Source organism: Talpa europaea (assembly GCF_964194135.1).
Source record: "Talpa europaea genome assembly, chromosome: 4".
In the NCBI taxonomy this organism is placed as follows: Eukaryota; Metazoa; Chordata; class Mammalia; order Eulipotyphla; family Talpidae; genus Talpa; species Talpa europaea.
Genome location: NC_140070.1, coordinates 106,313,132 through 106,340,625, shown reverse-complemented (window position 1 = coordinate 106,340,625; position 27,494 = coordinate 106,313,132). Strand labels below are relative to the sequence as shown.

The window sequence follows — 27,494 nt, the reverse complement described above, 5'->3', positions numbered from 1 at the left end:
ATTTATTTATACAAGAACTGGGGTACAGCAGATGCGTGGGAGGGTGAGAGGATTCATCAGATACAAAGCAGGGAGCAGAAAAGGCAGACCGACTGAAATACACTGCTGAGGGAAGTAGCGGGCGAGGCAAGAGAGGTCTGCCACACCATGTGGGATTCTCACCCACCGGCCGGGATCGAACCCACGCTGCAGAGGCTGCGGACAGCTTCACAGTGCGGCACTCAACTGCCTGCGCCACCAGGGAGGCCCTAGTTCTAGTAACTTTTAAATAGATTCCTTAGGATTTTCTAAACAGATAATCATGTTACCTGTGAATGACAAATTCACTGCATTCCTATCTATATGGTCTATATGGTCTTTACTTCTTATTTTCTTGTTGCATTGTTTTCAGTGTTTCACCTGTACAATGTTGAATGGAAGTAGTGACAGTGAAGGTCTTTAAAACGGTATCTTTTACAGTGAAAGGATAACATCTTAAAAAAGATTGTTTTTCTGTATCAAATATAAGTAATCACTGACTATAATAGAAGTATAAGCAAAATATGATGGGATGGGGAGTGTGTATATAAATGGCGGTTGGCAGAAAATATAGGAATTAAGTCCCATCCACTGAGGACTATTTACAAGATGCAGGGTTTTAAAATAAATTCCTTGGCTTCCCTTCATCTGAGCTTGGGAGGCGACAGTATGTGTGGTCTGCTTGCCCCATCTCACTCTAACCTATGGGGGTTCCGCTATCATATGCATCCAGCCACAGAGGTATCATGACTCCCCTCCATTGGTTCTAGGACATTGCTGTCTCCTTGCATGATGGCCTGCTCACGGATCTGCTCCCGAATTCTGGGACTGAGCCTTGGGATGACAGCCCTGTTTGCTGCTGCGGCCAACATGGTGCTCCTCTTTCCTAACTGGGATGTGACCTACCTGTTGAGGGGCCTCATTGGCAAGCACGCAATGCTGGGGTCTGGACTCTGGGGAGGCGGCCTCATGGTAAGTGTCAGGATCACTGAGTGTGAACTCCGAAAGTGCTCTCCAGGTTTGAAGCAGGTGGTTGGTGGGAGAAGTATTTAGATTCATTACAAAAATGTTTGATTTTAGAAATTGGTCTTGGGTCGGGAACAACTCCAAGGCATAGGAATCTCTAAGAAGACTTGTCAGGATTGCTGGACTGTAGCAGGGGCTAGGCATGTTGAATGTAAACATTGGCATATAGAGTCAAATTGTGTTGGCGGTCCAAAATTGGGTCCTGACAGTCAAAGAAAAACCCTCTGGGTAGGGTAAAATAATCAAGTCCATGGGAGACTAATTATGATATTTCAGAAGCCATAGGTGGCAGTTAGAAATAGAAGTTACCCAATCTTTTCTCAACACTTTTCTCTTTTTTTCCCAGGTACTCACTGCAGCCACTCTCATCTCCTTGATGGGCTGGAGATATGGCTGCTTTAGTAAGAGAGGACCATGCCAAAGTGTAAGGACCAGATTCCACTCTTTTATCATGTACAATGTCCCCACATTCTATTACTTTAGGGACAGAATGGTAAAAGGACAATTTCAGTCTTGTAATTTGAAGTCATGTCCTGTTCTGCAAGTACCCCTTAATAGTCCTAAGCTCTTGGGCAATTTACTTAGCCTTTCTTAACTCAGGCACCCTTCCTCCCTCTCTCTTCCCTTGCTTCCTTCTTTCCTTTCATGCTCAATTTCAAGAAAGAAGAATCAGGGATAGGAGCTTGGAACTTTTGAAAATACAGTTCTCCCTTAAAAGGATCAGAAATGGACTAATTTGACCCTTTAGCCCAGAGGTTGAATGACTGCAATCTGAAGGTAAAAGTTTTTGATGCCAACAGGCTCAGCTAGAAGAGCCTGCTGAGTCACGGAAATACAGGTCCAAGTGCCAGTGTTTACCGTTATCAGCCCCTCCTCTCCCATCCCTTCCTAGATCTACCCAGTGAGCCCTATTAGACATCCTACTTTGGTTGTATTTTACAGAAAGTGCCATGGGGGAGGATTATTCCTGTGTAACGTGATGGGAGAAAGCCTAAGCATTGAAGAAGCTAGACTTACTCAGGTCACCCCCACAAGTCACCTAAGCACGACCTCATCTCAGGCTCAGTTTCTTCTTTCCCTCTGCAGATGCTTATTGCCATGTTGTCAAGTGGCCTGGCTTTGCTTGGAGCCTTGATTTGCTTTATCACTTCTGGAGTAGCCCTAAAACATGGTCCTTTTTGCATGTTCCATGATGTCTCATCCTTCAATCAGACACAAGCTTGGAAATACGGTTACCCATTCAAAGACCTACCTAACAGGTAAATGGATTAAGATTTAGATTTGCAGTCTTTTCAGAGAGGGAAAGACAGACACACAGATGGACTACAGACTCCTTTTGGTCATGCATTCTAGCATTTTGTTCCTCTGATGCTCAGAAAGTTGCAAATACATTGATGGTCACTGATAAGAAGCTAGTCCTATGACCTGAGCTGGGGGGAGGTGCCACATTTCTATTAAGATTGCTCATTTGACTTGCCCTTCTTATTCTTCAATCCTTCAACCTCCTTATTTTTTGGAATAGGAATTATTTGTATGATCATTCACTCTGGAACTCTGTCTGCCTGGAGCCTCCTAAAGCTGTCATTTGGCACGTGTCCTTCTTCTCCTCCCTTCTGTGCATCAGCTTCCTCCAGATATTCCTGGTGGTCATTCTTTTCATCAACAGCTTCCTGGGCCTTTTCTGCAGCCTCTGTGAGAAGTCATAGGTAACACCCTCTTATGCATGGGTTTTTTCCTCATAGGCGCCCTTGAATCCTTCTGCAAGCAGTGGGTGTGAATTATAAACAAACTTCTCTTTAGGTATTCTAGATAATAATGACAATTACAAGTCCTTGTATATATGTTGAACGATATAAAGTATTTTTTTTAAGATTTATTTATTTGTTTGTTTGTTTGTTTATTTGTTTGTTTATACAAGCACTGGGTACAGTCAGTAGTGCGGGAGGGTGAGAGAATTCACCAGAGCCAGAGCCGGGAGCAGAACAGGCACACCAACGGAAATACACCGCTGAGGGAAGCAGCGGGCGTGGCAGGAGAGGTCTGTCGCACCATGTAGAACCCTTGCCGGTGGCCGGGGATGGCGCTGCAGAGGCTGCGGGCAGCCTCGCAACCCCGCGCTCAACCGCTGCGCCACCAGGGGAGGCCCTGCAGTTAACTTCTGACACTCATAGATTTCAAAGTGCCCAAGCTTAAAAATAGAAGTTTGTGAGTAATGCCGACAGTCCTGTCTCCAAGTTTGAGGTGCAATGCTACCAGATGAGAGGTGCAATGTTCCTGACTCTAGAGATTAGCTATAACAGCTCCCTTACTTTCTCTCTTCACAATTCAATTTACGGTCCTAGGAATGAGGGTGGGGGTGGGGCATGGCTTGGAAGGGAAATGGGGAGAGAAGGAAAGAGGAGGAAATGGAGGGGAGGAGGGAAAAGAAGGGAAGGAGAGGGGAAGAAAAGGCAGAGGAGGAGAAAGGGAGTCAAGAGACTAATGATGGGGAGAAGGAAGGAGAGGGGAGTTCTGCACTCATTCTACCTTGGCCCTGTAGCCCCCACACCTGGCTCTTGGCTGCCCTCTGTGGGATTCCAGAAGGCACCTGTATCCCCCTTCTTCCTACCTCTCAGGAACACTTCACACTCATGCGATGTTTTTCTCCTTAAATAAAAGCTACACTTGACTCTTGACTTGGCTTCCAATCATGTTTGGAGTGGAGGGGCTGATGCTAGTCTGTTCATCAGAACAGTATCAACTAAACATTTTATTAGAAGGAAAATTGTTTGTTCCTAACCTTGTGTATGACTTCGTGACTGTTATCCTAGAATGAAGAGGATGTTTCCTGCTTGTAGCAAAGGAAGTACATCCTTGGAATAGACTGTCCTTCAGCTTTCTGTTATAGCAAGTGGCATTCAATTTAGTAATGATTTGTTTAGTTTATTATTCCCCAACCAAATCTATTCACTCTTTAGGGGAAAGATGGGGTTTTATTCATTTTAGTATCTCCAACATAGTAAAGTTTGTATTGAACTGATTTACGTGCAGAATTTTTTTGTAGATAGGGTAGAAAAACACAGTTGAGAAAATTATAAAATGTGAGGGAAAGTCTGCATTTTAAGGATATGGCTTCTTAAAGCTGGTGAAACAGCATGGAGAAAATATATTATCTATCTCTAGGAGACACAGTGGATTGGTGTGCCAGGCAGGGACCAAGCTAGTTTGTGGAAGCATGATGGTAGCCAGACATGGGATTGGTGCTGCTATGACTAGGGGCATGGCTGAGCGTGCACCTGGTCCCAGGGCCCTTGCATAGACTCCAGCAGGTGGGTCTGCAGGCCAGTGCCAGAAGGAAGGCTCAGCAACCCAGCCAGATCATGAAGGATCATATTTGCAAGCAAAGAAGTGTGAATGCTGGGAGGACAGCCATAAGGACCCACTGGAAGACTTCAGGCAGAGGAGTGACAAAGGAAAGCCATTCTGGGGAGGTTTGTTGTGTGAAGTAGGAAGATGAATTTGAAGGGAGTTTATTGGTGCCGGAAGACCAATCTAGGCAATACTATCAAGAAAATACTTTGCAAAGCAGAACCTAGTCTAATAAAATTAGCTGGTCGCTACTGCAATTTGCAAAGATATACCTTTATAGAAACTACCCTCTTTGCATCTTGTAGATGAAAGTTTTGGAATGTATTAATTCAAACAGTAGGTTGAAGGTTACCTAAGGAAGTCTGGATGGATATTGGGGAAATTTCTTTTCTTAGGTGTTGAAGCCAGCAGAGACCAGGACACTACAGCCTTCTGAAATAGGACCAGGGACTGGAACTCATAAGCAGGGAACACTCCCTAGATCGGCCCTTTTCTGACTTGTACTGGAGCAGGTCTGTGGACGAAGCTAGGAAAACTACAAGTTGACAGTTATGGATCAAAGTAGGACACTGCTCGCTTTTTCTGTAAAGGACCAGATACTATTGTAGACTTTAACTGTTGTACCGTCTCTATTGCAGCTGCTCAATTTTGCCGATATGGTGCAAAAGCAAACACTGCCAATATATGAGCATGGCTGTGTTACAATAAAGCTTTATTTTAATTTTCGCGTCTCATTAAATAGTATTCTTTTGTTTTTTTCAATCATTTAAAAATATAAGACCTGTTCACAAAGCACACAAAATAGGATGAAGTGTGGATGTGGAAGGCCCCAGTTTGAAGACCCTTTCATGAGAGTCACTGACGCTCCCTGTGTATGTCCTTGGTAGGTTACTAACCTCCACGGCTTCTCTGTCAATGTCCTAAAATCGTCACGCGGTTAAGAAAACCCGAAGCGTTGAAGCACCCCGCAAGACCCGAGCTTGCTCCGTTCCCGCCGGCAGGGGTGCGCAGGCGCGGGCCGCGGAGGGGGGGCGGGCTGCAGGGGGCGCGCGCGGTTGCGTCACGTCTGCGCCGGGGGCGGCCCCGTCTCCCTGGCGACGGTTTCCCAGCACCTTCCCAGCCCGCTGCCGCAGCCCGCCCGGCCTGGACAGCCAGACCCCCTGGCCGAGAAACCCCGGCTATGGCTTCGGTCGGCGGCACGACCTTTACCTCGGGCGCGCCCTCTGTGGGCGAAGGGGGGCTTGAAGCTGAGAAGAACGAAGGGGATGGCGACAACACCTATATTCTGCGGCCCATTTTCCAGCAAAGGCGGGTAGTGGACGGGATGTGGCGGGGCGACCTGTGCTTCATCCGGCAGGCAAAGCCCGTCTGGAAACCTGGGGTCGAGGAGGGGCGCCTTGGGGAGCGAGGGCAGGGCGGGGCGGGGCTGGCCCGAGGGGCGTGGCGGGGATGGCGATTGGGAGGGCTGGTCAGCTCCGGGTGGGGCGGCGGCGCGGTGGGGAGAACCCACGCTGCTCTGGTTCCCCGCTGCAGGAGGCCGCGGGGCACCGGACCGGCTGTTTGCAGTGTGGGTGTGCGGGAGCAGTTGAGGCTGCTGCAGTGGGAATGGTCACCTCCGGGAGACCCAGGTTGTGGGCAGGATACCGTGAGTATCCTGGGTACCGTGACAGATGGATAGAATAGACAGGGGCAGAAAACGCGATTGTAGCTGATGCTGTTCGGCAGTATTTTGAGGGGTACAGTGCACTTACACCTCCGTGGAGTCAGGGCCTGTATGTATACAAAGACCTACATGGGGAGTCTCCAGAGGCCCTTGGCCCTCCACCCCCATACTTTCCCAGAAGGCACACAGTTTAGTGCAGAGGACAGTGCTGGGGCTGTGGGATCCATCACTAACTTTATCTTTACAAGATATGAATGAATGAATGATTTCCAAGCCCCTCTTCTGCTGGAAAGCCAAACTGCTGAATCAAATAAATGCTTGGTAAATACTGAAAGCTAGGAACTTTGGTTATAATATGATAAAAATTTCATGCGGCAGTTATCCTGTGGATAGAATAGACACACCAAAAGTTGTTCAGTTATGTTGGTAAACAGTTCTAAATGCATAGCATTCACCCGTGTTTCTGTTGTAAAACAGCACAGAATAAGATTAATAGCAAATATATAGTACGATGGAGAAAAAAAAATCTCATGAGATTTTATGTGTTTGAAGTAGCTTTTTAAACATTCTGCTAAGAATGAAAAAGGCTTAAGGGCAGAGCCATATAAAACATGCCTGTTAATAGGAAAAGCACATTTTGAAGAGATGAAATCCTAGAAACTTGTCAAATCTAAAGTTCCTCTGTGGTGTGGTACATACACAATGGAATACTATTCAGCTATATTAAAAAAGATTAAATCCTGCCATTTGCAACAACGTGGGTAGACCTAGTTGGTGGTATACTTAGTAAAATAAGTCATATACAGAAAGACAAAAGCCATATGTTTTCACTCATATGTAGTATATAGAGAAATCAAATAGATGAACTAAATAAAACAAAATAATCTTTTAGACTATAAGATTAGTGCTCACTAGAAGGAAAGAGGGGAAAAGGGCGAGTAAATTGGTAAAAGGGGTCAATTTCATAGTGCTACATGGACTTGGACTTTTAGTGGTAAATTTAATGTAGTATATACACATATTGATTTTTAGAGATGCACACATGAAGCTCATGTATTTTAATGCATTGTTATTTTGATAAAATAAATGAATAAAAACAGAGTACATCTGTGAGAATAAGTAGGCAAGAAAGCAATTGCTATTCAAAAACAATAAGGGGATATTAATACAACCAATATTAAACCACATTAAAAGTTCATGGTAGATAACCTGGCACATGGTAGATAAATCAGCTGATGGAATATATAGCCCAGAAAAGGAACCTAGTGTTGTAAATAGGATAAATACAACTAAAATACCAATGGTATTGTTATGGTGGTAGAATTAGGAGAGACTTCTTTTTCTGTCTTCATTTTTTTCCAGTAATCCATTCCTTCAAAAAGTATTTTTTTAAAGATTTATTTATTTATTTTATACAAGAACCGGATATAGACCAGATGCGCGGGAGGGTGAGAGGATTCACCAGAGACAGAGCGGGGAACAGGCAGACTGAAGAAATACACTGATGAGGGGAGCAGCAGGCGAGACAGGAGAGGTCTGCTGCGCCATGTGGGACCCTCGCCAGCCCGCCGGGATCGAACCAGCGCTGCAGAGGCTGCGGACAGCTTCACAGCGCGGTGCTCAACAGCCTGCACCACCAGGGGAGGCCCCATTCCTTCAAAAAGTATTTATTGTCCATTATGTATTGGGTGCTGGTCAAGCAAATGAGGCTGTACCAGTGAACAAAACTGATGAAAACTCCTGCCTGATGGAGCTTAGGTTCTGCCTGAATAGGACAACAAACAAGATAAATACCTGAGTGAATTATACAGTGTATCAGATAGTAATGAGCACTCATCAAGATATGAGTCGATATGGTGGGGGGGTGATTTGAAGTTTTAAAGAGGGTGCTTAGGGAAGGTGAATTTTGTATATAGGCTCTACAGAAAAAAGGAAACTTGCTATGCATACAAAGGGAGGAACTGAATTTCAGGCAGAGGTTAACAAGTACAGAAGCACTGAGGTTTGCATGTCTGGTGTGGTCAAAGAACAAAGGCAAGGCCACTGTGCCCTGAGTAGAGAGAAGTAATAGAAAACAATGTTAGAGAGTTTGGAAGGGCAGTGCATGTAGTGCCTTGCAAGTCAGGATGTTGTGTTTACTCTGAGTAAGATAAGAAACACTTGGAGTATTTTGAATAGAGGAGTGTTGTGAGCTGACCTATTTTAACAGAACCAGTCTAGTTACTATGGGGAGAACAGGATATAGGGGCAAAGGCAGACACCCAGAGAATCTGTTAAGAGGCCAGGCAATAAGTAATGGGCATGGCAGTTGGGTGGTGAGAGTGATTCAATTTTAGGTTATGTTGAAAGTAGAACTGATATGGTTTGTTCATGAATGGGATGTGGGCTGTGAGAATGGCAGTAAGATGGACACCAAGTGTTTTGGCTAGAACAGCTGGAAGATGGAGTTAATACGGAATAGGTGAGAAGCGGGAGGACCTAGTTTCAGGGAGAGATTATCAGAAGCTCAGTGTTGGATCTTTTAAATTTGAGTGGCCACTAGATATCCAGATGTAATATGTGGTCTGAAGTTCAGACTGGAGATATAAATTTGAAATAATGACTTGGTTTTTTAAAATTTTATTACTTTTATATTAAAAAAGCATGAAAAGGAAGAATGAAATGTTTCTAATGACCATATGCGGGGAAAGTTGAACTGTGACGGTAAATTGCGGTTTGGGAATTACCAATTAGATGTTTCAAACTGTTTCCTTTAGATTCAGACCCTCTGTTGTTAAAGATTGCATCCATGCTGTGCTCAAGGAGGAACTGGCCAATGCTGAATACTCTCCAGAAGAAATGCCTCAGCTCACAAAACGTTTATCAGAAAACATTAAAGATAAATTAAAAGGTAATTGTGATAATTGGAAATGACGTCTTCCTTTCAAACATTGTTTCACCCATTTGTCTCTTTATCTTTAAGTAAGGAACATAAACTATATATTCTATTAAAGACAATTTCTCTTTGATGTCTACTCTAATGATTTGGTAAATTATTCTCATGTAAGCTTTTGGCAGGCAGTAGAAAGAGTAAAGATGTGAAAAAAAACTTTGTAGGAACCACTCTCCAAGAAATCCAACTATGGGCCTCCCCTGGTGGCTCAGCGGTTGAGCGCTGGGCTGCGAAGCTGCCTGCGGCCTCTGCAGCCGGTTCGATCCCTGTCTGCGGGGCGAGGGTCCCACATGGTGTGACAGACCTCTCCTGCCGCGCCCGCTGCTCCCCTCAGCAGTGTATTTCGTCAGTCTACCTGTTCTGTTCCCCGCTCTGGCTCTGGTGAATTCTTTCACCCTCCCGCGCTTCTGACTGTACCCAGTGCTTGTATAAATAAATAAATAAATCTTAAAAAAAAAAAAAAAAAAGAAAGAAAGAAACCCAACTATGCAGAAAGACTAGGAAGTATAAGATTCTTTTCCCCCATAATCCTTGGTTTTTCCCACCTACACATCAGTTCCTCAGTACACTTAATTTGACCTCATTCCTCCATCCCTGCACATACTATATCTGCAGTGCAGATCCTGTGCTTTTCCTCCCTGTTCTCTTTCTCTCATTAATAACATCATCTGAAAAGTCCTTTCTGTTCTTTTTAAAAGATAACATTGTGGGGGAGGGAAGAAATGTCTTTATAACAGTAATACATTTTCACTGTAATAAACCACTGAATAGTTTTTTAAAATTATATAAGATTTCTTACAAGTAGTTACTATTTAATATTTTGGTATTTTTCTTTTTCTTGACATGTTTTACTTTTTAGAAATTAAAAAATAGAAAAGTTCAAAGAAAAAGCTAGTAATTCTGTATTTTTCCATCTTACCCAAATTAACTGTTAGTAAAATAGCATTTTTGTTTCCAGACTTTTTAATGAAAAGTCACTGTTAAAATTGTAAAAATGAAAGAAAAAGATACAGGGCTTCACTGCCTGGAGGGTGCCAGTGCAGGTCTCTCGGCTGCAGCGAAGGAACTGAGTTCACACATAGAGCAGGCAGCCACATCATGGCAGGACAGGCATTTAGAAAATTCCTCCTCTTTGACCAAGTATTAGCTGAAAGAAGTGTAGCTAAAAGTGTAACTGAAGGAGGCTTTATGCTTCCAGAAAAACCCCCAGGAAAAGTATTAGGGGCTTCAGTTGTTGGAAGAGTGGGGAAGAGCCAGACAGTGCAAAAATAGGAGAGACAGTTCTCTCCAGAATATGGAGACTCTAAAGTAATTCTAGATGACGGGGGTTATTTCTTATTTAAAGATAGTGACATTCTTGGTAAATCACTATTGGGCCTCCCTGGTGACGCAGCGGTTGAGCACTGGGTTGCGAAGCTGCCCGCAGCCTCTGCAGCACCTGTCGATCACCGGCCACCAGGGCGAGGGTCCCACATGGGGCACAGACCTCTCCTGCCACCCGCTGCTCCCCTTAGCAGTGTATTTCGTCACTCTGCCTGCTCTGCTCTCCCCTCTGTCTCTGGTGAATTCTCTCATCCTCCCGTGCTTCTGACTGTACCCAGTGCTTGTATAAATAAATAAATAAATAAACAAATAAATAAATAAATAAATAAATCTTAAAAAAAAATCACTATTGAAATGGTATCAGGAGAAGCTACCCATTCCACTGAATTCTGAAATCTTTCATAATTTAAATAATTTCCATTTCTCTTTTATCATAAACTAATGATATTTAAACTAAGAAAAAAGATATAAAAGTTACATTAGAAAAATCCCTGCAAGTGCCACCACATTAAATATTAATGATATGTAGTCATTAATATTTGATGAGCATCATACCAGACCTCTTTCTATGCCTACAATGTGGCTTCCATAGTGGTGCAGAAGTCCTACTATTTTTAAATGGAGTGATTGTTCACTATTCAATCCTTTCACCACACCATTTTCATTGCTGTGCTATTATTTTGATTTAGTTTTCCTCTGATGAGATTTTGTTGTTTCTTCAGGAAGGATTGAAAATACTGTATTTGTTTTCTCTCATGTTTGAGAATGTCTGCTTTTTGCCTTTAAACCAGAACATAATTTGGATGAATATAATATTATTAGCTAATAACTTTTTTTTTTAGAATCTTGCAGACTCTGCCTAAAGAATCCTATCCTTTGATGCTCAGCACCTTTTTTAGGGTGTCTTGGTATTGAGTATTTTATATCTTTTAATTTGTGCATTTTATTTTTTCCATATCAAGGAAGATTTTTTTGTATATCTGAGTACACTTGCTGTTCCATTTGTTAGATTCTTTTCTTTAAATATTGATATGTTGAATCATCTTTGTCTTTCAAATCTATTAATGTTTCGCTGCCATAATTTCTTCCTTTTTCTTTGATATTTATTGGTGATTACTTCAAAACAGTAATTCATTTTTCACTTGTGTCTGTTCTGTCTCTTGCCATTTAAAATGTATTAGTTCTGCACTGATATTGTGCTGCTATTCAGTTTGTGTTTCCTAGGGCTCTTCTCTCACCTTTTTCTTGTTTTAGAATCTGATTGAGTCCTTATTTTATCAAATTTATGATTTATATACATAAATTCAACATGTTATATATTGTGAATCAGTTGTGAGGAATTTCTCTTGGTTCTTTGATTTCTATTATTTCCTTGGCTGAGTTTTTATTTATTTATTTATTTATTTTTAAAGATTTATTTATTTATGCATACAAGAGCTTGGGCACAGGCCAGAGATGTCGGGGGTGAGAGGACTCACCAGAGACAGAGTGGGGAACAGACCAGGCAGACTGACTGAGATACACTGCTGAGGGGAGCAGCTGGCGAGACAGAGACAGGAGAGGTCTGTTGTGCCATGTGGGTTTCTCCCTGGCCAGCCGGGGATTAAACTTATGCTGCAGAGGTTGTGGATTGCTTCATAGTGTGGTGCTTAACCCCTTGTGCCACCAGGGAGGCCCAAGTTTTTTCTTTTAAACAATACTTTTCTTTTTGCTATGCTTTTCTTTCTTTTTTTGTTTTTTGCTATTGTGCCTTTGCAAACTGCCATTCAGCTAATTTTCATTTTTCTAATATTGTGTGAGTGTTTTTTTAAGTTTCTATCACTATTTCTGTGACTATTTTATTTTCCCTCAGGACTCTGATTTAAGGACTGGGTATTTAATATTCTTGAAACATTTCTAAGGTGTGGTCATGAGGAAAGGAGGGAGAGGAATGGGTAGAGAAAGGAGAAAGCTTTGCCAAGGTGTATGCAGTGTTCTTAAAAATAACTTGTGCTCTGGGCCTCCCTGGAGGCACAGGGGTTAAAGACAGCACTATCAAACTATTGGCAGCCACTGCAGCATGAGTTGGATCCCCACCCATCGGGGAGCAACACACATGGTGCAGCAGACCTCTCCTGTTTCACCCACTGCTCCCCTAGCAGTGTATTTTAGTAGATCTACCTGTTGTTAAAGTAACCTTGCATTATAGCATTATATAAATATATCTGTATATTTTGAGGACTTAGCTCATTATCTGACTTAGTGTAGGGGGAAAGGAAGGAAGCTAAGATCTTTTGAGAGATGATGTGTTAGTACTGTCCTTGATTGTTTATATATTACTATATTATCTAACTTCATAACATTCTCCAACAGGTAGAAAATGTAACAGATGAGGAAGACTTAAACTGAAAAGTTAAAGTGTCTAAGGTTAGGATTTGTATTCATGTTTCTCTGACACCCAAGCCTATCATCCTAGGGAATAAGTGCTTATAGACTAAACACTTACGTCTGTTTCTAAATAAATTTGCTTTCATTAAGTAATTTTGCCACGTTTGCTTAAAGACAACTTTCTTATTTTTCTTTCTAGAAATGGGATTTGATCGATATAAAATGGTGGTACAAGTAGTGATTGGAGAACAAAGAGGTGAAGGAGTATTGTGAGTAGTTGGGGTTTTTCCTTTTGTTTTTATTCTTATATATATTTGTATTAGGTATTCATCCTCTTGGCAATTCGGTAAGATTGTGTCTTTGCAAGAATGAGAGGAAAGAACAATATACTAAAATGCAGCTGTGAAGTGAAAAGATCCTGGTTGTAAACACTGAGGCTGACAGTGAATGAGTTTTGGGGGGGACTTCACTTCTCACAGTATCTGAGTATCTGTAGGCCAGTAAGTCTCTCACGGTTTGCGTATATATGATCCTAAAGACAGTGTGGGGTTACTTTACGTCCTGCTTCCATTGTTCCTTATTGCCCAGCTTTTGATCCTACCATTTTCCTAAATTAATTTCTTTAAAATTGTCCAGGACTTCCTTATTTACAAATCAGATAGTCCTTTCTTAGCTCTTATTCTTGGCTCAAGCTTCTGTCTCTTAAAATTCACTTCTTTTTGGCCCTGATTGTCACTAATCAGACTTGTTTCTCTGCTGTTTTTCTGACTGATTATTCTCTTTTCTTCCCTGATTTCTCTTTCCTACATCACTAGCTGTGAGCTTTCTTCAAGTCTTAGTTCTTATTCTTCTGTTCTTTTCAATGCTTTTTCAATTAATGCATTCATTCTGTTACCTCTGTCATTCCTGAATTGGCAAATTCAAATTCTTATTTTCTGTCTATTCCTATGTCAGAGTGTTAACCTTCTGTCTCCCTTTGTAAACAATATCTAGTATAGTATTTTGTAAGAAAGTACTGAAGTATTTATTGAATGAATAAAAAAAAAACCTTGTAAATTATCACCGATAATTTTCTCTATAGAAAGTTAGATTTGGACAGGACTATAATATCTAGTGACTCGTCCCCTTATTTTATAGATTAACAAGGTTCAGCAGATTTACTTAAAATAGTACATCTGACTGGTTTTAGGGTCACTCCTAGAGCCTAACCTTTGGATCCTAGCACAGTACTTTTCACTAATGTGCCTTCTACCATTTGGTTAAAGGCTTTAGGAAATTTCCTTACCAAAAAGAGGTTAAGAAATACTTTACTATCCTCTCACCTCAGATTCAACATTCAAATAGAGGTCCAGATTTCCTTTCCTTTCCACTCCCTAAATTAGTCTGCCATTTTAATTTTTCTGTCTCTCACGGTTTTACCAAGTTTCCATTAACTCAGACTTAAAACTGTGGAGTCCTCTTATATCTTGTTTAGCCAGGGCTCTCTCATTGCATGTACTGAAATCTGGATTTCAGTGTTACTCAGCAGTCCCTTATCAGCATTTTCTGACTGATCTCTCTCCTGGACAGTTCACTTTGATATCAGGCCTATCTTCCAGTGTACACCTCTCTTTCTGTAAGCTTTATAGAGTTTATTTCAAACCCTCTGAAATTTGAACTCCTTATACTGGTTGTGATTGACTCTGTTAAATGTGATCAAGTCAAACACTAAAGCATAGCCTATGAGGTTTCCCTTTCTCCTTTTTTGGGAATATTACCATGTAAAATTTCAAACATATGCAAAAGTGAAGGGGCTAAGGAACTTACATGTCCCTGTTAACTTTGCTTCATAGGTTATCAGCACATATAACAGTGTTGTTTCACTTACCCTTTCACCTACTTTTCCTGCCTCCACCAGATTATTCTGAAGCAAATTCCAGTCATCATACCATTTTATCTGTAAATACACCAAAGACTCATTAATACCTTTTTAGCATAATAAAATGCTATTATACCTAAAATATCATCAATCCTTAATATTATAAAAGGATGTTTAGAATATTTTATAATATTCTAATATAATTCTAAACAAGTTACACATCAGAAAGTTTTTAAAATATGAAATATCAGCATTCATAATACTCAATTTTCTCATATGCACATGTTTGTATGTATATATAAGTGTATTTTTTAAAAAAATGAATTCAAATCAGGTTCCAGACAGTGTATACACATTGTGTTTGGTTGCTGTTTTCTTAAATTTCTTTTTATCTATTGTTTTTGCTCCCTGTTTTCTCCTTTTTTTTCCCCTTACCTTGTCATTTGTTGAAGAAATTGGGTGTATCCTGTAGAGTTTTCTATGTTCTGACATTTGTGGATTGTATCCCCATACTATTACTCTGCCTTCTACCTCCCATATTTCTTGTAAATAGGTAGTTCAATCTAGTCATAATCAGTCGTAAATTTAAGTTTTTGAAAAGACTATTACATAATTGATTAGTGTAAATCCTATTGTATGTATCTCATTAGAAGGCACACAATGTTTTGTTGTCTCTGTTATTGCTGTTACGATTGAGCATTGAGGGGCCTCCCCGGTAGTGCAGTGGGTTGAGCGCGGTGCTGTGAGGTTGTCGGAAGCTGTCTGTGGCCTCTGAAGTGCTGGTTTGATTCCCGGCCAGCCAGGGAGATTCCTACATGGCACGCAGAACTCTCCTGCCGCCCGCTGCTCCCCTCAGCAGTGTACTTCGGTCCTTCTGCCTGTTCTGCTCCCCGCTCTGTTTCTGGTGAATCCTCTCACACTCCCAAGCCTCTGGCCTCTACCCCAGCTAGTGCATAATAAAAAAAAAAAAATCTTAAAAAAAAAAAGATTGACCATGGAGTTCAGATAGTGACAGATTGATCCATCCTTTATAAAGTTCTCTTATCAGTTTTACCATAAATGGCTTTAGCACCCTGTCCTAGATCTATTATTTAATGGTTACAAAATGGTGATCTTCTCATTCTTTATTTAGTAGTTAGAATTATTCTATTAGGAATGACTTTTGTTCCACTTCCCTTCCCTCTTCTCCTCTTTTTCCTTCCCTTTCTTTCCTTTCTCCTCTCTTCCCTTCTCTTTTTTGCTCCTTTCCTTCTCCTCCCTTCCCTTTTATCTCCTCTCTTCTTCTTCGCCTTCCCCATCCTTCCTCTGCGTTCTCTTTCCTTTCAAAATATACCAGGTAGGGCCTCCCCGGTGGCGCAGCGGTTGAACTCTGGGTTGCGAAGCTGCCCGCAGCCTCTGCAGCGCTGGTTCGATCCCCGGCTGCTCCCCGGCCACAGGAGGAGCGTCCCACATGGCGCGCAGACCTCTCCTGGCGCCCTCTGCTCCCCTTCCCCGCGCTGGCTCTGGTGAATTCTCTCACCCTCCCGCGCTTCTGACTGTACCCAGTGCTTGTATGTATAAATCAATCAATCAATCAATCAATCAATCTTAAAACACACACACACACACACAAAAAAAAAAAAAAACCAACCAAAATATACCAGGTAGGAAGGCATTCCAACTTGGGGTGGTGTTTCACTGGTGTCAAGGATGTATGCTCTACTGCTATGCTCTGCCATGTCTTCATCTGCTTAGCTGAAGGTCCTGCAACACTACATTTACATTTCCTTTTTTTTTTTTTTTTAAGATTTTATTTATTTATTTATTTATTTATACAAGCACTGGGTACAGTCAGAAGCGCGGGAGGGTGAGAGAATTTACCAGAGCCAGAGCAGGGAGCAGAGCAGGCAAAAGGACCGAAGTACACTGCTGAGGGGAGCAGCGGGCGGCAGGAGAGGTCTGCGCGCCATGTGGGACCCTCACCAGTGGCCGGGGATCGAACCGGCACTGCAGAGGCTGCCGGCAGCTTCGCAACCCAGCGCTCAACCGCTGAGCCACCAGGGAGGTCCTACATTTATATTTCTTAAGAGTGAGAGAAGGAAAAGGTGTATGCCTTTCTTTTTTCAGCATTTTAAAGATGTGATTATGTTGTATTCTAGTTTTCATAGTTTCTGTTGAGAATGCACCTGTCTTATTTTCATTCCTTTGAAGGTGGTATTTCTTTTTTTCTAGTAACTTTAAAATGTTTTTCTCATTGTCTTTTTACTTTGATAGATATGGTTTTCTTTGCATTTATTCTGCTTTGTATTATTCTGCTCTTGAATTTGTTTTGCAACAGTTTGGGGAAATTCTTATCCATTATCTTTTTTTAATAAACTTTTTATTTTAGAATAGCTTTAGATTTATAAAAAAGTTACAAAGATAGTACAGAGAGTTCTCATGTATTCCACACTAGTTCCCTTTATTTTCAACATCTTACATTAAAATGGTACATTTGTAACAGTAATGAACCAATACTGATATATTGTTAATTGAAGTCTATACTTCATTCATATTTTTTTAGTTTTTACCCAATGTGTGCTTTTGCTGTTCTAGGATCCCATCTAGGGTACCACTTTAAATGTCTCTTTAGTTTTCTCTTAGTTTCTTTGACTTTCTTGGTCTTTCATGACCTTGACATTTTTGTTTACATATTTTTTCAGAATATCCCTCAATTGTGATATGTTTGCTTGTGATTAGTTTTGGGTTCTAGGTTTTAGAAGGAAGATTGCAGAGTTAAAGTGCCATTCTCATCTTGTCACACCAAGGGTACACATCAGCATGACATGACTGGGTTTGGTGTTAACCTGGGTCCCCTGATGAAGTGGTGTTTGTCACATTTTCCAGGGTAAAGTTTCTCTTTTTCCATTCCTTTTTTCCTTTCCACATTGTGCGCTTTAGGAGGAAGTCATTATGTGCAGCCAACACTTAAAGAGCAGGAAATTATGCTCTGTCCCCTTGAGGGCAGAATATCTACAAAAAATTATTTGGAATTCTTCAGTACAGAAGACTTGTATCTTCTCTCCCATTCATTTATTCATTTGCTCATTTACTTATTTCAGTATGGACTCGGTGTTGATTTGTAGTCTTTGAATTATGACCCAGCACTCATTTATTTTGTTGCTTAAATTGCTCCAGTTTTGGCCATTGAGAGCTGTTTTTAATTGACTCCTGTGTTCCTTTGGCATACCTCACTTCCTTACTGGAACCATAAAATGCTCCATCTTATCCAATCCTGACACCAGCCCTAGAACCAGTCATTTGTTTAAGGAATTCATTTTATTGGAGAATGGTATCAGAAAATGGATAGGTGTGGCTACTTTTTATCTTTTGAAATGTTGCTTATGCTTCATTAGTTCTCTGCTCCCCATTTTGTGTTCCAGTTACATGTATTTAGATTTTTTTTAACTATTTGACATGTCTCATGCTCTTTTCTGATTTTTTGTTTTTTCCTCTTTGTGCTTCAGAGAGATATTTTGGATATTTTTCTATTGAACTGTAACATCTTTTCTGTCGTTTAGTCTTTTCTGTTGTTAAACCCACCTGCCAAATTCTTAATTTCAGTTATTATATTTTTCAGATCTAGAATTTCCTTTTGATTCTTCTTTAGAGATTCTAATTCTCTAGTGAAAATCATTATCTTTTCACCAGTGTTCTCCATCTTCCTTCTCTCTTTCCTTTCTCTGTCTAGACATAGGAGTTATTTTAATGTCATTGTATACTTACTCTAGTATCTAGAGCATGTGTGAGTCTGTTTCATTGATTTTTCCCCCCTGATAATTCTCCACATGGCTGTCTTTTGCCATGCCTAGTTTAAATTCTGAATATTGTGTTAAAAAAAAAATTGTGACAGACCTCCCCTGGTGGTGCAGGCGGTTGAGCACAGTGCTGTGAAGCTGTTTGCAGCCTCTGCAGCACCCGTTCGTTCCTGGCCAGCCGGTGAGTGTCCCACGTGGTGCGGCAGACCTCTCCTGTCTCACCTGCTGCTCCCCTTAGCAGTGTATTTCGTCAGTCTGCCTGTTCTGCTTCCTGCTCTGTCTCTGGTGAATCCTCTCACCCTCCCACACATCTGGCCTGTACCCCAGTTCTTGTATAAATAAATAAATAAATAAATAAATATTTAAAAAAAATTGTGGAACCTCCAGATTACACTCTTCCAGAGGGAGTGTTATAGGGCAGCCCCGATACAAAACGGGGTGCCTGACTGTGGGTCCTCACCTGCGCGCTTTAAAGGACTTATCAATGCTCTACTGCAGGCACACGCGAAAGGTTAATAAAAGGTTTATTTACAAGAGAAGGGGAAATGAGGAAATGTACAGCTCAGGGAGAAAAGTGGGAGACAAAGTTTTAAATGCGTCCTACCCTATCTGCGGATCTGGAATCCCAAATGGCACTCTGAGAGCTGGCCGCAAGCCAGGAGCCCTGAAGCCAGGAGGCGAGCAACAGAGCGAGACAGCAAGCCACCCCAAGGCCCACGTGTTTGGTTTTTATACCAAACCTGGCTGCTTAACCTCCACCCTCAGGTCCCAGCCACCTTCCCTTTGGTGGTGACGGGATTTGTCTTTCCCAATGTCTTAATGATTTTGGTCTGGAGTGGGGGTGGAGTCCTCAAAGCCTGTATGGGATTAGCTCAGAACATCCTTTCCCCCTAAGAGGGGTTTACTATTTTCTTTGCTATTTAGGGAGGACATATGGGCCACTTACCCTTATCCAGTCCGCTGTTGAGCTGAGTGTTTTTTGATAAAAATTTTTCATAAGACCCTCTGTATTTTTAGTTCACCCTTCTTTCTTGAGTATAGTCCTCCAGACTTTCCAACTAAGAACCTGAAGTGTTCATTGGAATCCACCCCCAGCCAGTACTGACTTTCAGTCCTTGTTTTCTCAGCATTAAACACCTCATTTTAGACTTTTTCCTCTGCATAAATGTTGCATCGGACAACGCCACACTGACAAATGAGAGTCGTGGAGCAGGCTACATAATGCAGGATGCTGCTGAAGAGCAAGATCCTGGCCCTTTTATTGACACATGTAATTGGTTGTAAGGAGATTAAAGAAAGGGGAAGGGTGTAGAAGATTAGGAATTGTGAGTCTGCCCTCCAGGCACTTCTAATCTACTTGATGATACACCCTAATCCCCAGCCATGGTTCTAATTTTATCAACAAGGCTCTCCACTGATCAGCTTCTGGGGTCCCTTTTCATACATCTGTCCTCGGCCCCCTGGGCATTCCCGGTCATACCTCGTGATGTGTAAATCTGGAGTATGTGTTATGCATCGTTCCTCAACCCCCTGGGCATTTTGGACATGCCTTGTGATGCATAACCTTCCCAGTGTGATCCAGCTTTGTGCTCTTGTTTGATTTGAAGGGCTTAAGGGTTGGGCTCCTGTTCCTAACTGGCTGGACCACTTTGACCTTATTTAGGTGGCAAAATGGCGACCGAATAGGCTGCCTAGAAGTAGCAGACCCACACATAAAAAGCTCTCCTCAGCATAGAAAGCCTTCATTTCAGAGTCTTTTTCCTTAGTGTACTAATTTCCTACGGTTGCTGTAATAAACCACAAACCCAATGGCTAAAAACATTACAAATATATTGTCTTATAGTTCTGGAGGATATAAGTTCAAAATGGGTTTTATTGAGCTAAAATCAAGGTTTTGTTAGGGCTGTGTTCCTTCTGGAGCCTCTGAGAACGAATTTATTCCCTTGTTCCATCTTCTTGAAGCTGCCTGTATCCCTTAGCTTGTAAACTCTTCCTCCATTTTCAAAGCAAGCAGCATAGCATCATCAAATATCTTCAAATAGATGACTCTGACCTTCTCCCTCCCTCCTTTACAAGGTCTCTTGTGATTACATCAAGCCCACCTGGGTAATCCAGGATACTTTATCTCTACATCTGTTATAGGGCAGCCCCAATACAAAACGGGGTGCCTGACTGTGGGTCCTCACCCGCGCGCTTAAAAGGACTTATCAATGCTCTACTGCAGGCACACACGAAAGGTTAATAAAAGGTTTATTTACAAGGGAAGGGGAAATGAGGAAATGTACAGCTCAGGGAGAAAAGTGGGAGACAAAATTTTAAATGAGTCCTACCCAATCCACCGATCTGGAATCCCAAATGGCACTCTGAGAGCTGGCTGCCAGCCAGGAGCCGTGAAGCCAGGAGGTGAGTGACAGCGAGCTAGCCAAGGCCCACGTGTTTGGTTTTTATATCCAACCTGGCTGCTTAACTCCACCCTCAGTTTCCAGCCACCCTCCCTTTGGTGGTGACGGGATTTGTCTTTCCCAATGTCTTGATGGCTTTAGTCTGGAGTGGGAGTGGAGTCCACAAAGCCTGTGTGGGATTAGCTCAGGACATCATTTCCCCCTAACACATCCTCAAATCACGTATCTGTAAAACCTCTTTTGCTATTTAATATAACATGTTCAGAAGTTCTGGGGATTAGGGCACAGACGTATTTGGTGGGGGACCATTATTTTGCCTGCCGTACTTAGCTTTTTAGGTTCCTGTTTACAGTTTCAGAATTCAGCACATGCCTTGAGGGGAAAACCTACCATGTGACAGGCTCAGTTCTACTTTCTCCTTTTTCTACAGGGATCATGGTCTTTCAAGTTTCCTGTTTTATTTCCCTAGTGCAGCAAGACTGCTAGCAGTCCTGCTGGCTTTTTTCCCCTCAGGAATCAATATTCTTGCATGAGCAAAGTCCAGATCCTCAGACTCTAGCTGTGTCCAGAGCTAGTGAATGCCCCAGGGAGAAGTCCTCTCCAGGATATCAGCTTACCTCCTTGCGGTTTACCACTCTGGAACTTTGGCTTCCTTTGTCCCTCCTCCTTGCTTCAGCAGCTCTCTGATGCATCTTATCCAGCTTTTCTAATTGATCTTGGTGAGAGCATAAGCCTGTTACAAACTGTTCCTCACACTTCTGAGTCCCATTGGCATATATATATATATAGTGTATATAGCATCCTTTCTAATATGGCCAGGGTTTTGGTGTGCTCCAGATGCCCTAGGTTTATCTTGTATATTTGTAGTACATGATCTGGTATTGACCATTTCTCCAAGAAGCCCTGGTGCCTTTTATTGGGAAACAGTAAAGAGACGACAGTTTGAATGCAAGGATTGTATTTTGTGCATCTTTGTATCATTTGCACTTAGCTCATGTAGATACTCAATGTATGTCATTTTTTTTTATATTCATGCAGTTACTTTGTTCTACTCATCTTAAATAGAAGATGTCCTTCATAAAATTGTCTTTGACTTTTTCCTCCTTTCTAAATTTTCTAAACTTCTGTAGCCTTTTTGTTACTGGGCAAAAGGTCTAAAAACTGATACCAGGTCAGAATCTCTCTCACTGGTTCTCAGTCCATGCACTTGCTGCCACAAATGCAAACAACAGGGCCTTTGGAGAAAAAAACAAAAACAAAAACTTATTTTTAACTAACAGCGTAGAAGGAGAGGTGAAGTGGCAGTTACTGACCAATGGTGTGAGGTGGAGCTGCAGCTACAGGAGCTGGCAGCATATGGCACAGACCTGCATCTGCAGCGGTGCCCTCCATTCTATCCCTGGGAAGTTGTCTGTCACCCCACCAGGGAGGCAGCTGTCTTTGCAGCAGTCCCAATGGGAGTGCATATGCTTTACTCCCTTTTAAAGGCTCCCCAAATGGCTGCTCTACTTCTCTCCCTTCCCCACAATCCCCTTGCTCAGTATGTCAGGAGTGAATTTCAGACTATGATACTGCCAAGCTTCAACCCCTTTGGCTTGGGTGGTGTTGGGGGTAGAGTTAATCATGCCATCCTGGTGGGAAAAGCTGTGTTGTCTGTGTCCAACCCGCCAGCTGTCTATAATGACTGCATAGAATTTCTTTGCCAAGAAATAACATAATTTTATTTACCAGTTCAGTACTGCTGGGCATTTAGGTTGTTCCCATTTTAAAATTACTTTTATTTTGATTAAGTTTTGTTTTTTTTTTTACCAAGAATTGGGGGGAAGGAGCATGGCCAATTTAAGAATTTACTGATGGCTTAGATTCCTATAGAGGTAATAGTGGATTTAGAGTTAATTTAGAATTTGTTCAGAGATTGCCCTTTTGTTTTCTAGAATTCTGTGAAATTATCAGGTTGCACTACATAATTGGTAGGGTCCTTTTTAGGCCTGCTCTTTTCGTATTATTATGCAGGAATTGAAGCCATTTCAGTCATAAGTCTTATCTATTATTTCCTTCGAAAGTCACACATACATATCTTACCTGAAGTAATCCACAGCAGAGCTTCCCACCCAGAGTATCAAAAACTTGAAGGTCTTGATCTGTGAGACAGCCAGTCATGGTAATGCTGCTAAAGCCCTAAGCCAGACACCTACAACTAGCTGTAAGCTATCTTTTTTTTTTTTTTTAAGATTTATTTATTTATTTTATACAAGAACTGGGGTACCGGCCAGATGCGTGGGAGGGTGAGAGTATTCACCAGAGACAGAGCGGGGAACAGAACAGGTAGACTGATGAAATACACTGCTGAGGGGAGCAGGGGGCGCAACGGGAGAGGTCTGCCGCGCAATGTGGGACTCTTGCCGGCCAGTTGGGATCAAACTGGCGCTGCAGAGGCTGTGGAAAGCTTCACAGTGCGGTGCTCAACTGCCTGCATCACCAGGGGAGGCCCACTGTAAGTTGTCTTATCAGACTCCATCCCTTCTAGTTTACCCAGGATACTGTGCTATACAAATAAGATGTTCTGTGTACCAACCTGTGAAAAGATTTGGAAGTACTGACCTATAAAAATGTATAAAGGAAAAATTTTGCTCATGTATCGCTCAGATATATGCACATTGTTGACAATTCTTTATTCTTCGACATTTTAGCATGGCTGCTCGCTGTTTCTGGGATGCTGACACTGACAACTACACTCATGATGTCTTCATGAATGTAAGTCTATTTGGAAACCTTTTTTTCCTTTCAAAGGATATGTGGGCATTCCAAATAAAATTCCTTGATATTTATTAAGATATGAGGATGCTTTAGTTTTAGCTATTTGTCTCAGACTCCTTTTGGATGAGATGACTTTACTGTGCCTTTTTGTGTTACTAAAGCAGAATACTGAGTGTGCTGCTTATAAGCAAGGAGACTTGTGTGGGTACAGATAGGAATAGCATGTTGTTTATTTAGTGCTAATAGATATATAGCATTTGCTAAGCTGCAAGAAATTTGGATTGGCGGGGGTTCCACGAACAACAGAAGTCCTAATGGAAAATACTATTTAGATCTTCATTTCTAAACATTTTGGGGAAAGGATCAAGTCAAGGTGATGGTTTTTCCTACTTTTTGGAGTTAAAAGTACATGTTTCTCTGGGTCCTTATGTAATTCATTCATTCAACAAACAATTTTGAGTTCCTCTTATATGCCAGCCTCTGTACTGGAGATACGAGGAGTAAGACAGGTATGATTTCTGCCTGTAGAGAGCTAGAACCTAGTGGGAGCTAGACTATACTCATATGAACAAATATGTAATTAAAAACTTTAGTTATAGGGCCTCCCCTGGTGGCGCAGCGGTTGAGCGCTGGGCTGCGAAGCTGCCGGCAGCCTCTGCAGTGCCGGTTCGATCCCCGGCCACTGGTGAGGGTCCCACGTGGCGCGACAGACCTCTCCTGCCGCTCCCGCTTGCTCCCCTCAGCAGTGTATTTCATCAGTCTGCCTGTTCTGTTCCCTACTCTGGCTCTGGTGAATTCTCTCACCCTCCCGTGCTTCTGACTGTACCCAGTGCTTGTATAAATAAAAAAATTAATTAATTAAAAAAATGAACAAACAAAAAAAAACTTTAGTTATAAATTGTTACTTACTAAGGATTATCAAGATTGGGTTCAAGCACAAGATTGGGCCTCCCTGGTGGCACAAGGGGTTAAGATGTAATCTGTGAAGCTATCTGCAGCCACCACAGCACGTGTTCAATCCCCAGACAGGGAGCTACCCACATGGTGCAGCAGACCTCTCCTGACTCACCCACTGCCCCCCTCAGCGGTGTATTTCAGTCAGTCTGCCTATTCTGTTCCCGGCTCTGTCTCTGGTGAATCCTCTCACCGTCCCCCACACCTCTGGCCTGTACCCCAGTTCTTGTATGCATAAATAAATCTTTAAAAAAAAAAAAAGAACACAGGATTGGTGTGAGAGGTGTCAAATTAATTTTTGAGAACCTGGTCTAGGTTGCTGATTTAGTCTATTCATAGTCCAATTTGTTGAGTTTATTTAAGTTTCATTTTCATAATGAAATGAAGCACTTTGTTTATTTGGGAGAAGGTCCCAGGAAGTATGAGTAGGGGATGAGGAAATGAGAGAGGGTAGAGAAAAGCATATGCTGTTGAGCTGATAATTGCTGTGGATAACAGGGTGTAGTCTCACTGGAGAACTATGGGTGGTGCTGTACAACAGTGCCTATCAAAGTGGAGTCCATGTATCAGTGCCGATTCTTGAACTGTTTGTTACAGATTGGAGGTAAGTACACAGAGTGAGTGTAAGGGCTTAGAAACTCTGAGAAGAATTTTATAAAGTAATTTTATGTCCATTGAATTTAATAATAAAAAGTTTAGGCAGTTTGTATCTTTCTCTTTTCATTTTATTTTCCTAATTATTAATTTTTCTTATATTTTACAAAAATATCTTTCCATGACAGACTGGAATTCAAAAAACAAAACCAGATTGCTTGCCACACTTGGCACTGTTGTAAAACAAAGGTCAGAGTTATCACATTCACAGAGCCAGGAAATTGGGTTAACCAAAGAATTTTACTTTTCGTTAGTAATTAGATACTTGAGTTCTCTGCCAAGGTTGAGGTGACATTGGTGGGTTAGGAATTGCTGATGCAAGTAGAACTCCTGTAATAATAGAGTTAATAATTTAGAAAGTGTTTTACCAAGTTTAACTGGGATCTGGAAGCATTTTGAGATTCTAAGCTAAAAGATCAACAAATTTCATTGATTAAGAATACCCAGAAAAAAGGAAAAAAACAACTTCCAAGAGACCCACCAGCCTCTATACAGACATGTGAGACCTTGAATACACCTCGGGGAGGGAGCGACAGAGGCCAGAACCTTGTGACCTTTCTTGAGAGAACCTGCAGGCCTGCCCAGACCAGCAGAGGTAACTTGTTGAGAGAGACCACTGGTGCCCTCCCTGACCAGACCCAGACAGTGTCTGCTTAGACCAGCAGAAGCCTGTGACCTTCTTCTATGGCAACTGCCAGTGCTCCACTTGCACCTACAAAGGCCTTGTGACTTGCCATGAGATTCCTGCCAGCACCCTCACTGACTGGTGAGACCCCCTGCTGGCATCAGGGAGTGAGTCAGAGTGGCCAAAGGCCTCACCACACCATTGAGACCCTGCAAGCCTATATAGACACCACTGACTCCAGCAGCCTAGACACCTATCCTGATGACCCACTCCAGGTAAGAGAAGCAGGAAATCCTGCCCACGGACCTCAGCCACCTGGACAACCAGCGCCTCAGGCAGGTAAACACCTAGAATAGAGGGAGAGGGAAACCCACATGCTACAGACGCCCCATCTATAGCAGAAAGCAAACAATGGGAAAAAGAAAAATACAAATGGCCAAACTAGCACTCAGGGAAACATATACCACAGAAAGAAAATCAGTCTCCAGAACCCTAAAACAATAACACAGAAGAAATTTTCTGCTTGACAGATGAAGAATTCAAAATTGCCATAATTAAAAAGCCAAATAATTTGAAAAACAGATCAGATTTACATGAAAAACAGAAAAGGAAAAGGATGCTGTGAGAAACAACCTACAAACAAAATCGAGAATGAAACTTTAAGAAAATGAAGGAACTGTAGGATGTAAAAAGATCAGTGAGGTAAAAAATTCTGGAAAAAGCCATAGAAATAGAATAAACAATTTGGAAGAATCATTATCTTGAAGACACAGCTATGAAAAAAACCAAGAGAGAAAAAAAGAGATACAAAGAATTAACACCTGGAGACCATTTGCCCTAACCCAGAATTTATGAAAATGTGCTATTAATTTTATTAGCTGCAAAGATTCTTGGGTGGAACTCAAAACATTTCATATATTATTTTTTGATAAATCAGGAGAAATAGGAATACTTATTTTATAAATGCAATTTATAAAAATTCATTAGTTTGCATTTTATTTCTACACCCAGAAAATTTAATTCTTTATCCATCTTACCCTTTTAAGCAAGCAATTTTACAGCTATACTCTGGATACCCATTGTTTCTTGCAGAAGAAAAGGCTTTGTGATTGAAAATTGGTAAAGATCAGAGATGATGTTAATTGCCATTGCCTGTGCTGCCATTAGTTCCCTTATTAGTACTAACCTTTTGGCTTTGTGTGTTTGTTTTGTTTTGTTTTTAGGACAGTTTATTTTGTGTTGTAGCGGCCTTTGGCTGTTTCTACTATTGAATCTTGGAAAAGCTGGGAAAAGATATGACCATTTGAAGAAATATGAAAGTTTTTTTACATTGTTAAATATCTTGACAAAATAAACTTGGCAGTTTTGCACCTGAATCTGTTGAGTTTTAGGTCTTATATTTTAATGTTTTGATTTTGCAATAATATGTTCTTATTATACTTGTAATGTAGAGAAAAAAGTAGGGACAAATTCATAACTCAATTGTTCAAATATAACCAACTGTAAATTGTTATATTTTCTACAGTGTTTACCTTTTTTCCCCAGTGTTTACAAAACCCTATATAGATTTTTCACTTCTTATAATGTCATGTGCAGTTTTAATGTCATTTTATTTGCTTTGTGATTTTCATACTATTTAATAGCTGCACTGATACCATAAGGTTATACCATTGATTGTTTTTGCCATATCATTACTGAGGGACTGGTTATTTCTAATTTTTCACTACTGTAAATAACACTGAGATGATTTGTGCATAAAGTCCCCCCCCCTCATTTTGAATTGTTGCCTTA

At 41.4% G+C, this 27,494-nt stretch overlaps 2 protein-coding genes and 1 pseudogene across 3 annotated transcripts; all 3 read left to right on the top strand.

Annotated features, from left to right (window-relative positions):
• Positions 1 to 804: 804 nt before the first annotated feature.
• On the top strand, positions 805 to 2,750 carry TM4SF19 (transmembrane 4 L six family member 19; the record flags this gene model as incomplete). Its single annotated transcript, XM_084231105.1, has 4 exons — positions 805 to 990; positions 1,391 to 1,468; positions 2,131 to 2,303; positions 2,567 to 2,750. Exons 1-4 carry the CDS (start codon positions 808 to 810, stop codon positions 2,748 to 2,750), a joined length of 618 nt encoding a protein of 205 aa, XP_084087231.1. The 5' UTR covers positions 805 to 807.
• Positions 2,751 to 5,572: 2,822 nt separating this feature from the next.
• On the top strand, positions 5,573 to 26,974 carry DYNLT2B (dynein light chain Tctex-type 2B; the record flags this gene model as incomplete). The annotated part of the gene is made up of 5 exons (XM_084232690.1): positions 5,573 to 5,700; positions 8,812 to 8,945; positions 12,877 to 12,946; positions 23,404 to 23,467; positions 26,927 to 26,974. 5 exons carry the CDS (start codon positions 5,573 to 5,575, stop codon positions 26,972 to 26,974), a joined length of 444 nt encoding a protein of 147 aa, XP_084088816.1.
• On the top strand, positions 10,086 to 11,575 carry LOC311169860 (10 kDa heat shock protein, mitochondrial-like; annotated as a pseudogene). Its single transcript has 2 exons — positions 10,086 to 10,347; positions 11,565 to 11,575. The product of its transcript is annotated as a 10 kDa heat shock protein, mitochondrial-like (transcript).
• Positions 26,975 to 27,494: the final 520 nt, after the last annotated feature.